The sequence below is a fragment of the Zosterops lateralis genome, assembly GCF_965231275.1.
Source record: "Zosterops lateralis genome assembly, chromosome: 1".
Taxonomy (NCBI): domain Eukaryota; kingdom Metazoa; phylum Chordata; class Aves; order Passeriformes; family Zosteropidae; genus Zosterops; species Zosterops lateralis.
In genome coordinates, this window is record NC_139762.1 from 60,048,691 (window position 1) to 60,062,576 (window position 13,886).

The 13,886-nt window shown below is 41.9% G+C and overlaps 1 protein-coding gene across 1 annotated transcript; it reads right to left on the reverse strand.

Annotated features, from left to right (window-relative positions):
- Positions 1-5: 5 nt before the first annotated feature.
- On the reverse strand, positions 6-11,987 carry MRS2 (magnesium transporter MRS2; the record flags this gene model as incomplete). Its single annotated transcript, XM_083861652.1, has 11 exons — positions 6-1,302; positions 2,277-2,390; positions 3,134-3,251; positions 4,348-4,500; positions 7,124-7,240; positions 7,926-8,056; positions 8,705-8,878; positions 9,302-9,414; positions 10,011-10,047; positions 11,541-11,614; positions 11,798-11,987. The coding sequence occupies 11 exons, from the start codon at positions 11,985-11,987 to the stop codon at positions 1,192-1,194; spliced, it is 1,332 nt and encodes a 443-aa protein (XP_083717778.1). The 3' UTR covers positions 6-1,191.
- Between the last annotated feature and the right edge of the window lie 1,899 nt (positions 11,988-13,886).

Consider the following 13,886-nt stretch of genomic DNA (forward strand, 5'->3'; position numbering starts at 1 on the left):
ATTTCCATCTTTGACTCATTAGTCCTGAGAAGAATGTTCACAGCTACAGCTACTGTCTTTTCAACCCCTGCCAGTACAATGATTTATTTGGTGGCACCTAAGGAGCTGCTCACTGCATTACAAAGATTAAAAATCCCAAAGAAATGGACAGTGTATACGTGATTTAGACGTTTCATGCTCCCTCTACAACCTGAGAGAAACCAGTGGAGAACTACATCCTTAAAGAGAAGTCCTAAGAACAAACAGAAATAGTTGGCATAAGGCTTTTGTGCCTCCCTTCAGCCTATCACAGCACATCAGGCTTCCACACCTTTAACTAACCTAGCTACTTACTGTGGTGCAGGCTAGTCCATGCTTTTTGTTGGAGGGAAGAGACAAAGCAGAGCCCACCTTAAGAAAAACCAACAACTGGACTGTTGATTTTTTTACCAGAATTTGAATTATGACAACATGAGGAATTATTAAACTGCAGCTGTATCAGTGTGTGTTGAAATAGTGTCAGATGGAAAAACACAAGTGGGCATTATCCATAGGCCAGCTTGCCCTGTTCCTAGAACTCCTGTTTTGGGCCTAAATTAATTGTTAAGGAATATACAAGATTAGCAGCTACATTTCAAAGCCTTTTATTGCTCCTTTTTTCTCACTGCTGCCAATCTAGAAGTCATGCTTTACAAGAGATGCTGGTATGCTTTTTGCTTTGGAAAACCTGTTCTCTGCAATTAAATAGGGCCTTAAACTCTACTCAAGAAGCCACTCTTGGGGTGGATTTTTCTTTGAAGTCGGATTCCTAAATCTGCAGTTCAGAACCAGAATTACTGATGAAGGCTGAATGCTGTTCTTCTTTAAGCCAAAAATTCTGTTCTCTCTAAGAAAGGCCATTAAGCAAAGCAGTATTTGACAGAAACACTAAAAATGAGAATGCCCAAAAAGTAAGTACATGTATGTGATACAGAAAACTGAAGGCACATACATGGGGTGGAGGTGAAACTACTGTAGAAAGCATTTTGCTATTTCCCCTTGTGTTTCTCTCTTTATGTGCTTGAGCACATAAATTTCATTGTAGGTTTTTGGCACAAAATATAGATTAAATTAGCAAGTTTAGAAATTCTTGCAGTTTTCAGTAAGGAAGAACAAATAAAAGTGTCCAAAGTCCACCCTGTAACAATGAAAGTCTCTTCTTTCCTGCTGTTCCTACTGGTTTGTTAATGTGCTTCTGTTCAGCCCAAATGTCTCTCCTTTAAGGGTGGTCTTTATCTCCACTTTTCCAGCTGCTGGTTGGGATTTTTTCAAAACCGCAGGAACCTAGGCAAGAAACAAAATAGCCTGTGATTACATAAGAAGCTGCTCTACATGTGACAGAAGGAAATAAGGCTCCACAGAGGCCTGAACCCTGATTTTGCTCCCCTTATTTTCAGAAGTGTCTTTGGCTTCGCCCTCCCTAACATGTTCTAGTATCTTTCTCCAAGTCAGTCAGTATGTGCTCAACTTGGTTTTGAGCTACACTTCAGGATATTCTAGTTAATTGTAGCCATAGTCAACAATCCACAACAAACTACTTCCATCTGCCACTTAGTAGTAAGAGGAGAGGGAAGAAGGGCAGTTTATCTGAGCCTCCCTTTGTCACTTGTAGCAACTTAACTTTTGATTCTAATGATATGTCTGCTATAAATATTACAGTGCAGAGATGAGGTAGACAATACAGTCCCACAAGTCCAGGAAAGGGTAGTCAATAGGGAAAATGACCCACACATGCTAATCTGAACATGGTCTCTTTGGAATTCTTTCTACAGCTCAGTACCATCAATGACAAAGATAACTGGTGTGCATGTGAGAAACTATTAGAAACTTCAGACTGAGAGTCAGGACATCACAACCACAGCATCGTTCTTCAGAGAGATGTTACAGCTAGTGCTTGTCCTCATCATCCTCTTAGCTCTGCTTACTCAGTTACAAGATAGGGACTATGGATCCAAAGTTATTATGTGGGTGGGAGGATGAAGACAGCTTCTACCATTAGCCTCAGCTTTCCCTGGGCTTCCAGGTGAAAGTAAATACAGCACTTCTCATGGGACAGCCTGTAGCTTCACTTCTGCCCAGTGCTGGGGCTCCCTACCTCCTTCAATCCAGCTAGGGAGCACCTTCTCTGTCATGGAGCAGACCCCGAGCTGAATTCTGCAGTGCTTTGTGGCCTACCCCTCTAAGCCATCTATTTTCTGCCTTAGGAATGCAGTGTACATACAGAGTGTGAGGCAGGAGCCCCAGCCAGCCATACGTACGTGAGGAGGTAGCGGAGGATCCAGGTGCCGCCCAAGGAAGGAAAGTAAGCGCCGCCAGATCAGACCACTTCCCAGAAACATAATCCCTGTCACCAACCAAAATATCCTGGGGTCCTACCGACAGAACACTCCCATTAGTCATCCAACTATCTCTCCAGAAAATGGATACCCAAAGATAATCTCTCACTCCCCACCAGTGTTTGCTTCCTTTATGGGAAGAAGCAGTAAACTCTTCACCATCATCTTCATCATTCAAAGCTCTCCATTAGGAAAAGGGCTGTTTCATAGCAAAGCATTTTATTTAGGATCACTGTATTCTGTTACTGTTCCATGCAGTTTTCCTTCCTTCACTAGGAAGTTTGAGGATTCAACCCTTATATTTAACTGATTTGAAAAGGAAGAAGTCTTTGCTTTGTTTGTTTGTTTTAAAGGTGTCATGTGCAGTTTTAAAGTTGTAGCCCCCCAGCCTGTACCCCTTCCTCCCCTGTTTAGGTATAAACAATTACTGGCAGTAGAGTACTTCCTCTTATGTGCTGGAAAATACCCTTGTATCTGGAAGACAAAGCTGCTCTTGTCAGAATAGATGATCATTAAAAAAACTTTAATACTCTTTATAATCAACTACTTATACCACCAAAAATTTGTCTTCCCATTTCTTTTCCATGGACATGACATAGAAAAAAGCCTGCAATACTGTGCAGTTTGCCGTGTAGTAGTTTGCTTACAAAAGAAGTGACTGTATGAACACATGAATTCCTGGAGCTTTGTATATGGAAAGAATGAAGCTGTATCAAATATGAGATAAGCTGTAAGAGCAGGACCCACATTTTATGATAAATGCAGGACTTGTTCCTTACCTCTTCAAGAGATGACTCCAAGTTCATACCAAATGCAACTCCTATGAGTCCAAAGAGAGAGACAGAGAAAGTCCCCATGGTCAGCTGCAAATTCAGCCTCATCATCACATTACGGTGGCTAAAGAAGGGAGAAACATCTGTAAGGGGAACCCAACAATTTATTTGCTGCCTAAATTCTTAAATTCCATAGAGCATGCACTAAAAACAAATAGTGAAAGAGAGGAACTCATGCTGAAATTAGGTAAACCAGTTGAAAAGACCATGGAATAACAGTACCAAGAGATTATAGTTTTGACATTGCTACATCTGGACACCTCTAAAGGCAGCAGGTTCTGCTTAATCTTCATCAGACTTTCCAGCATTGCTCACTTCTCAGAGGTGCGTATATAAAGAGAAACAGTACATTTCTGCTGAAATTTGTGACCTCTTACTATCATCTGGCTGGAATTTCTATGTCTGTATTCACAACAGACAAAAATCTATTGTTACCTTGAAAACTAATAGATTTTACAAAAAAATTGAGTTGCTAAATGCTGCAGACTACAAACTTCAGTCCTTTTGGGTGAATTCCATATTCAAGTCTTCCACAAAAAGATTTTTGTGGTTTCCTGATACAGCATCCACTATGTGCTTCTACAGATACTCCTCACAGTAGAGGAGAAAGAATATTAAACACCGACCTCAGAGGGGCATGTTCTTGCAAATGCAAGCTACAACTCTTTTTCAGTAATAAATCTGACTAAAAGTCAGAAAAATGTAGGATACAGAGATAAAGAGAAAACTCGCTACCTAGTTATTAATTTTTGTATCATTCTACAGAGTAATAATTTAACTTGTACTGGAAACCTGAGTAGCCTAGCCAGACTGGCTAGTAATCTTTTCTGAACTGAATTTTAATATGCCTCTCAATTTGCAGACATTTCCTATATTGAATAGCTCCCCTGAAGGGTCTAGGAGAGGCTGGGCTTCTCTGCTAGGGAAGACTGATGCCCAGCTGCAGAGATACCTATTAATTACACACAGTAATCAGGCTATCTTCTTGCTTTGCTTTATCCAGTTCATGATTAGAAAAGTGCAATGCAGCTGTCCAAGTCCATTTGACCCTCACTAAGACAGAATTCCACAACTTGCCCTGAAGAAAGATTTGAGAAAGTCTAGGCCAAGAAAGTCTAAATTCCATTCAGTTTTTTGTAATCTAACAAATGGTAGCTAACCTGTCCAGGTTGATAAATATGATGCTTTCTGAGTCGTCAATCAGTACTCTGAGTTCACGAGCTTCATTTAAAAGATCTTCTGCTTGTCTGTAATAATTCTCCAACAGCAGCTCCATTTCCTCTGCATGGTCAATCCCAGACGTACTCTCTTCACTGTGAGCAACAATTTATATTTTCCTGGTTAGCTACATATTGTATAGAAGTGTATTACTGATTTGTTAAGGCATATAGGAGTTGTGGGGAACAAGAGTGCTGTTAGACACTACACCACAAAATCCAACCTTTTGGTGAGGAACTTCCATCAGTTCCAAGAGCATAAAATAAAACCAATACTTTCATATTTATCAGCACCTCAGCATAGGCAGTCAATTATTTTAAGTAATGAAGTTAACATCTGATGTGCTCAAAGTAAGCACACCACCACAAATCTTAAGTTTTTCAAATATTACAAAGTTAAAAAGTTATAGAAATTTAAAATAATGTATGATTATAAAATGCTAACCATTATGACAGTAACTTTTTGGTGCCCTCAAGTGGTGAGAGCTGGTAACAGTGCAGTCAAAACTCCCAACAATAAAACAATCAAAAGTCGAAACACAATTACAGAGTGATGGAGATGGTTTAGGTTACATCAAAATGGCTTCGTAGATAAGCACTGGACTTACACCCAGCAATTTCTGCAAAGCATTTTTGAATCCCAAAGCAGGCAAGGAGTGACCATCTTAATGAAAGATGCTTCTCTCTTAAGTCAGAGACTTTCATCTTCAGAGTGCTACTGCTGGCGCAGCAGCCTTCCTCTGACATGTTTCCAGCACTGTGTAGATGAAACTGAGGCATCTGAGGTCCACAAGAGCTTGAAAACTAAGCAGCAAAGCCAGGAATATTGTTCATAATTTCTTTGTTTTGTGGTATGATCTCATTTCTCTAGAGAGGCTGAAGTTTTTAATTAATCTCCTCCTGGCATTATTGACTGCTAAAGGAACATCTCTGAAATGGTTTTCCATTAAAATAAGTGGTATGTCTTACAAATCTACTCATGTAAGCTCCCTGAGGACCTTTAACAGAGAACCTAGTTTCTCTCTTCTGAGGCAGAAACTGAGTTAGCCAACCTGATTTGAAAGCCCTCCAGACCTGGAGGTTTTCACTGCATGGAGATGAGAGGAGCTGCAGACTTGAGTTCTAGAGTACTAGCTGCACTACTAAGAGATTCAGCTCAAGGCCATATTTGATGAGGATCTTTATATTTACCTCAGCTCCTCTGGGGATATACAAAATAAAGACAGCCATAAAGACGTGAGAACAACTGCCACTGGATGTACTTTCATTAACTAGCCTCCATCTGTCTCATGACTCCTCCACATTCTGACTTTCCTTCACACAAAATTAAGAGGTCTGCCTTGTCTCTCGGAGCTAAACTCACCATTTTGCTGCAAAAGACCTCTGATGGTACCTATGTGCCTAACTGGGCTCCTACACATCCTTTCAGGATTCCCAAGTCATCAAATACCACCTACCAGCTGTATCAATACTGGATCAAAAAAGAGTGTTGACACATGGCCCAATGTGCCTGCAAATGTGTTGTCATGGCTTGTGTTTCCTGGTGTGCCTTGTGCACAGACTGCCTCACTGCATTCTGCAGCACAGCTCTTCACACAGACTCTTACTACTTCTCCTACCCTTGTGCAATGGCGTCTGAAAGAAAGGATGCCTGTGGGTTTCTCTTGACATGAGCATTAAGGAGACATTAGGATCTTTCCTAGATCCCCTACACACTGTCTACCATGAGGCAATACAGGCTTTACCAGCAGACTGTAATATTAAAGTCTAAAGGAAGGCTGTGAGCAAAACCAGGAAAAGACCAGCTGCTGGTTTTAGAGCTACCTCTGATACTGCTCAGAAGATGCCTTAGAAATGCAAACCACATCCCACTTCTGGAACACTTTGTTTCTGCTGCACTATTAGATAAAGCTCTGCAGGGCAAGATTGCAAACCCACACTACTGTGTGAACAGTACTAACACGTACATGCAATGCAGTTAAGCAAAAGTATCATTCAGCACTTCACAAAGTACCCTGGAAGGTAACTTCTGTTATCTGCTTACATACAAAACACATCTCTACACCCAAGGTTTAAATACAATTTAGCCCAAAACATATTTGTAAATTGTATACATTATCTTTCAGATTTTTAGTTTTTATTAAAGTGACCAGTGCTGCTGTTGCTGTGTGCTATCTTTCACCAGAACCCCAGAGTGCAATAGGATTGTTTCTGCACATGCATCTCCTGTAATGCTATTCTTCAGGTGCCCAAGATTGCTCTGAGGCCTCTTTCCTTCAGGTTCTCCTGGTGAGCAAAAAGCTAGGAATAAGGTGTTCAGAACACTTCTAGTAAAGGAAGTGTGGAGTCTGATCTATTCAACACAGGCTTTAAAACCTGCCTCTGGTTTTTATTTTGGTGAAACTGGGGAAAACGCTCACAGAATGTGTTGATTTATATTGAAAAATAACATTTGCTTTTTCTGCCATCCTGCTCCCATCCCATCACATACTAGATGTGCCAACCTGTTATGTCAAGAACTATTTGCAACTGTGTAACAATGGAGTTCCTCTCCAAAATGGCAACTACAAGGGTTTCTAAAGCAGCAAGCATTAGGGTTAAAAAAATTAGGAATACTTTTTCTTTCTGGTTTTTAGCAGTAAATATCCAGTTTAGTGTTCAAGTTCTCCTCAAATAAAACATGGTTATCAAAATGTATGTGGTTTCAAAATATACATACAATACTTGTTCATCAGTCCATTTAGACAGACAAAGTTCTTCTATTACTTCTTCTTCATCTAAGATCTCCAGAATCGTTTCTTTGAAAACTTTAACATCTGTTTCCAGTTCTGACAAGCTGAAGAAAGAACAGGCAAAAGGTCAAGTAATCCCCGGTGGCACTAGTGCCCAAAGGTAATCTCTACACGTGTCTGCCACTCAGCACCCTCGCCAGATGGGAGTGGCCAGGGAAGACTTCCTTGCAGGATTGTAAGAGCTCCTTCAAAATATGGTCTACAAGCCACATACTTTGCTGTGGCAGTGATCTGTCTGGGGACCAGTGAGGCACTGACACACACCAAAAGCCATCCAGGTGTGTTTCTGGATGCACTGGTAAGCCAGAAGAAACAAGCACTCTTTGAGCACATAGCAAGCGCATGTTTGCACTGTCATATGAGAGAGGCCAATACATGAAGGTAGCACTGTATGAGTAATGTCAAAACACAGATGTACATAGATTTACAAAGGTTTACATTAAGGGGAACATTTTCACATTCTTTGATTCTCTTTGGTATTATTTTGTTTTGTCATATGCTATTTAAGGAGCATGACAGTATTTCTGACTATTCAGAATTTCTTTCCCTTCTCCCCGTATTACTAGGTGATTCATATACTGATTTTTACATTTCCAAATAAGATGCACAACTCAGCATTACAGTCATCTAAGAAATTAACATCAGATACCATTTTTCTAACACCTTAATGCATGCCATGCCATTTTCTATGATCATCTTCTAGTGTCTTCACAGCTTATTCTTAGTTACCTCTTGCCATTTTGCAGAAGAACGTGTAGTTTACTCCTATCCACAGATAAAAGCTTTGGATCCACTAGGGCTTCGAGTGTCTCAAGGATCTGAGGCTGCAAAGTGTTAAGTCTTCCCTGCAGTTTGCTGATCTAGATAACAACATGATCCTTCATAAGAATTAAAATAATTCATTTAGAATGATTAGGGCAACTGACTCCTGTCTCTCAACACAGAATTCACAGTAATAGGTAGTTAACACAACCTGCTTTCCAATGCCTGAGAAATACTTCCTATACGGATACCCCATAAACACAAAGCCAGTGCACAATACAGTATTCAATAAAAAGTGAACCAAAACCCAGTGACAACCACACCAATAAGGCTGATAAAGCTAATCACTACTGTCTATAAATGCTATACTAGAATTAGCAAGCACAGATTTCTAATGATAGCTAGAAATCTTATCTGACTCCTGCTCAAGAGGCCAAAACCTCAGCACTTCTGTGTTTTTCATTTCAGCTACAACATGTCTCTAGAAAGGAATTATGACTTGTTTCTTAACTATCCAAATGGTAGTGAAGCTGTCATATTCAAACAGCACTTTATTGGAAAGGGAATGAAAACACATACACAAGAAACTGTAAAAACTAAAGAAACAAGGCTCAAAACAAAAAGAGAGAAAGTGCAGAATACATTTAAAAATATGTACAAGTAAATATTAACACATGACTAAAGTCATACTGCCCTTTCTGTGTAGCAAGAACTTCTCAAACATTTGAAAAAATAAGATAGCTCACCCAGTACTGCAGGATTGCTTCTATGGCTCGGAATTCAAAGGGCAGGGAATATGTGACTAGTTGACCTTCCCCAGCCAGCTGAGATGCTAGTTCATTGAGGAGCCAGGGTTCCAGACTTAAATTACGATAATCTAGTATCAGAAGAAACTCTGGTGTTATGACAGCCTTCAAGAACTGAAAAAGACAGTGCATGTAAGGAGTCTGAAAAAAACTCGCTGAAGATTTCTCATAACTCTGTAGCACATTTGATGATTTGGGCTTTGATACAAACAATCTTCAAATGTCATTTCAGGTAGGAAAATAACAAAGTCTCACACTAACTGAGCAAAGAGGCTCAGGCACAGCATTGTGACAGGGACTGAGAAGAAGCTCCTCACAAGCCTTTACTTCTGTGATAATGTACTCCTCTGTTCAACCAGGAAAGTGGTCACTAATGTGTACAGTTGGTGAACTGACACTCTGATTGCTAGGCAGAGCTCAAAGAAACATTTACTGCTGGAGTGCACGTCACAGAAAGCTGCTGTTTTCTTGCTGTGCAAGAAAATCAAAGTGCAAGGATGAAACAGGGTTTACACTCAGCTGTAGGGAAACCATTACCTCCATTCTCATGATGATCCTGTTGTTCCTGGTTGCAATGCTCACCACGTGTTGAAATCTTAGATCTCGAGCTTGAAGACCCAACTCCTGGTACAATTCTGTTTTCTTTTTTTCTATCATGAAAATATTTTTAGATGAAGACATTTAGAGGACAAACACTTATGTTCTGAAATTATTTCCTAGTGTGTTACCAAGTCCCACAACAAAACAACCCAGCTGTTCTTAAAGGTTTTCATCCCACTGACTCCTCGATCTAAGTTGTTTTCTACAAAATTTAAAAGACTGTATCTTGAATGGAAAAATTCTAGATATAAGTGGAAAAAGTTGGCCACAACAATTAATTTCACACCAGAAACAAGTGACTCCTTTGAGAAAGCACAGGTAATCCTACATGGACAGACAAGGCAGGAAAAAAGCATGCTGGTCAAAAAGAAAAAAGGCAAAGCAAAAATTACCTTCCTGTGAGAAATGGTAATACAGTATTTTCAAAATATTACTTAAAAATGTACAAAAACTGTAACAATAAAGATGCAATGAAGCCCCAGTGAAAGGCAGCAAAACAGAAGAAATGCTGCAGCATCCCAAATAAATACACTGAAGTATCGAAAACATAGGGTTTTTAACCAAGTAGATTTCCCATTGGGCTTTTCTGTATTGGATAAGGAAAAAACTCAAGCAAACTCCACACAAAGCTACAATGAAAACTTACCAAAATATGTAGTATTTCCTTCTTTGTCAAACTTCATCTGGAGGAATGGAAAAAAGAAATATTTTTTTTCACAGAGCCACTATAAAACAAGAAATCAATTTCTAAAATTATTTGCACTTCCCTAGAAGCCAAATGGAAAGCACATTATGAAAAGAAAGCAACCCTTATGCTCTCTATTCGCAATTAAGCAAAATAATTGCATGAAATGGCCACATTTCACTCTGTTTGTGACCAGTGTCATCTGCATGACTGTGCTCCTCCACAAACGTTGTTAAGGTGATTTACAGAGGATCAGACTTGGAACAGACTATTTCTGTTGGAAGAGACCTACAGTGATCTGAGTCCAGCTGCTTGACCAGTTCAGGGCTGACCAGAAGTTAAAGCCTGATATTGAGGACACTGTCCAAATGCCTCAAATGCTGACAGGCTTGGGATATTGACCACCTCTCCAGGAAGCCTGTCCCAGAGTCTGACTACCCTCTTGATAAAGAATTGCTTCCTAATGTCCAGTCTGAACTTCCCATGGCACAGCTTTGAGCTATTCCCATGCATCCCATCACTGGATCTCACAGGGAGACCAGCAGGGAATCTTATATCTGGGATTAGAAATTCAGCTATTGGCTCTGGAACACTCTGAGCAATTTACAAATAAAACTTAAAAAGTGGAGAGTACCACGGATTGTACAGTTAGGCTTTGTGCCCACATCAAGCATTGCAAAGACATGCTATTTAGCTTGTAGCCTGCACCCAAATACTTGTCTTGGCATCTGTCACTCACATTATTCATTTAACACTTGTATTTCCTAGTAAAATCATTTTCTTGGAAAGACTGCACTGTCTGGATTAATCATGAGGTTTATTATTTTGCTCATTAACAATGTAGCTTAATCCAACATTACTGACTTTTAAACTTTCAGTGAATTAAGCCTATGCATGCCAGTAGAGGTGCAGTGGAGGTTACATGGCACCTTGTTGCAGAATGACTGCTTTTTGTTATCAACAAAGAGACCACAGCTTCCTTCACTGCCACTAAAAATGATTTTTTCACAATATATGTATTTAAAAGAAAAATACATGCAAACCAAACAGCGTGCAAACACCTTTCAGTCTCCTTTAAAAACACTTAGAGAGAGCTTGTTTTTCACCAAACTCTTGGTTTAGAATTGCAGCTATCAAGACACAGGACTATTATTTCTAAAAGCCTATTTATCAAGCCTTGATAAACTTAAGAAAAAACTTCTGACATCAGCACTTCCAAGGCTTAACTTGCCTTCACAATTAGAGCCAGAAAACTTCCAGCAGATGCTGGGCCTAAGAAAAGCATCTTTATCAACACTATGTACTCTAACTGGTCCTCGTATCAGAGTAGCTCAAAGCAACAATTTAGAACTAGAGATGTTCTGCGAGACACAAATCCATCTGTTTTTATGACGCCTTAAGATTAAAAAACAACCAAATAACTAACAGGGAGAAAGCTCCACCATCCCGCGCCAGGCGCCCTCGCTGGCGGAAAGGCCTGCAGGCACTTACCACGGCAAACACAGGAGACACGCTGGCCAGGGTGGCTTGGGAGGCCTCGGTGGGGGCATGCTGGTAAAATCTACCTGCGGGGAGAGAACACGGCTCTACTGCCAGCACACCGCCCTTGGCCCTGGGCCGCGCGGTGACACAGGGCAGGGAGCGCCGGTCACGGCAAGGCCGCGAACCGCCCGACACCGCCCGGCCCTGCCCGGCCCGGCCCGGCCCGGCCCTGCCGCCCCGCCCGAGTGTCGGGGCCCGCCGCTCACCGGCCCGGCACAGCAGCCCGCGGGCTCCGGGCGGCACCGCCAGCACGGCCGCGGGACGGTCCCGGGCGCGGCCCGGCGGCAGCCCCAGGGCGGCCCGAGGGCGGGAGGCGCCGCCAGCCCAGCCCCGGGCAGAGCAGCAGCAGCAGCCAGCGCCCAGAGCGCGGGGGAGCAGCGCCGCCCCCCGCAGCATCGGCCCCTCGGCCCGCACCGCTCCCGGCGCACAGCCCCGGACTGCGAGGAGACCGGACGGGGACGGGGAGGAGGAGGAGGAGCCCGGCCCGGTGACGGGAGGAGCAGGAGGCCGGCCGGGTGACGGAAAGGAGGAGGAGCCCGGCCCGGGTGACGGAAAGGAGGAGGAGCCCGGCCCGGTGAAGGGGAGGAGCAGGAGGCCGGCCGGGTGACGGAAAGGAGGAGGAGCCCGGCCCGGGTGACGGAAAGGAGGAGGAGCCCGGCCCGGTGAAGGGGAGGAGCAGGAGGCCGGCCCGGTGACGGGAGCCCCGTCTGGGCCTGGGAGGAGCGCGGCCATGGCGACCCAGCGGTGGGGCCGGTCTGGGCCTCGCCGGCTCCTGACCCGCTTCTGTATTTCTGATCGCTCTGAGATAACTCAGTGGCGCCCTGGAAGTTCGTAGCTATTGTTTTGTATGTGTACAGAGTCATGATCTTTCTCACCACCGTCTCACTGAGCCTATGTTCAACCCCACTGAAATTAACTGGGTTTTGCACATCATATGGTTTGTGAGAATGGGAAAATAAAAAACCTAAAAAACCAAGAAATCCATAAAGCTCACCCAAGCTTCTCTAAGGATGTAGGTCCAAACTGGAAACCAAATAAATGGTTTCCACTCAGCAGTACTCAATAATGCCAGCATACCTGACTGGGGCTGGGATTTTCCCTGCCATATTCGGCCCCTTCCTGATGATCTTATAAAATATTAAAACAAGTGGTGGTGTGGTTTTTTTTTTGTTTTTTTTTTTTTTTTTTTTTTTTTTTTTTTTTTTTTTTTCTTTCTTTTTTTCTTTTTTTTTTCCCAAGTGAAGTACAATTTTGTACCCAGCAAATGTCTTGGAATTAAATTTCCTTGCCCTACTTCTGTATCTAAGATAGAGACAACCTGGGTGGTTGAGAGGTAAAAGTTTCATTAGCAGCATACCAGCTTGCACTGTTCTATATTCCTATGAAACTGCAGCTTTCATGTGCAAAAGGGCAATGCAGGTAGCAGAGGTATCTATCCTTCCTTTGACTGGTCCTGCTGAAGTGTGTAAATTGGCCTGGAGGCAAAGCCTGTGTCCAAACCCTGCAGGGGGACCTGTTATCAGAATGTACTTAGAGTACTCATTAATCCTCAGCGTGGAAGTAAAAAAGGAAGTGATTAATGAAATGATCCATGAAGCGTAGCTGCTCCAAGAGGAAGGCACAAATCTAAACACCAGTCTGAGTTTCGAAAACAAGGGTGTCACCAAACAGGATAAAAGAACTTATCCAACACCAATTTGATGTGAATAAGCAGACACTTCTTTTTTTTTGGCGCTGGGAACACACAGGATTACTCCTCCAAATGTGTCCCACGTAGTAAACAAAATCCATCCATTTTATATACTTTTTCTGCCAAGTCATCGTTACATAAGTTGTTTTATGTACTACGTATAATACGTCTGCTCTTAAATTTAATCTTTACAATAATTGGTTTTGCTAGTCACATAACTTCATTAATATTCCTACCCTAAGACAATCACTGATCATCTCTACTGAGCTCTACTGATTGGAATCCTTGACATTCAAACCAAGATGGGAAGGAGAGGGGATTTCCAAGCAGCATAACTGGTGTGCATGACAGTCTCCATAGTTTCTTGAACACAACATAAGAAATCCAGTAACTTCTTGGTGAAGTTTCTATGGTTGCATATTTTAAACACAGCACTCCTAACATTGCTATACCTAATATTTTACTATTTTCTACTAGTAATCATAGCTCTTTTATGTGATTAAATCAATTATTTCATCAGAATATCTATAACAACACTGTCCTTTTGTTTCCAGATGACCTGTGCATTTGTATGTTTGTGTGTACACACATACATTAACATACAT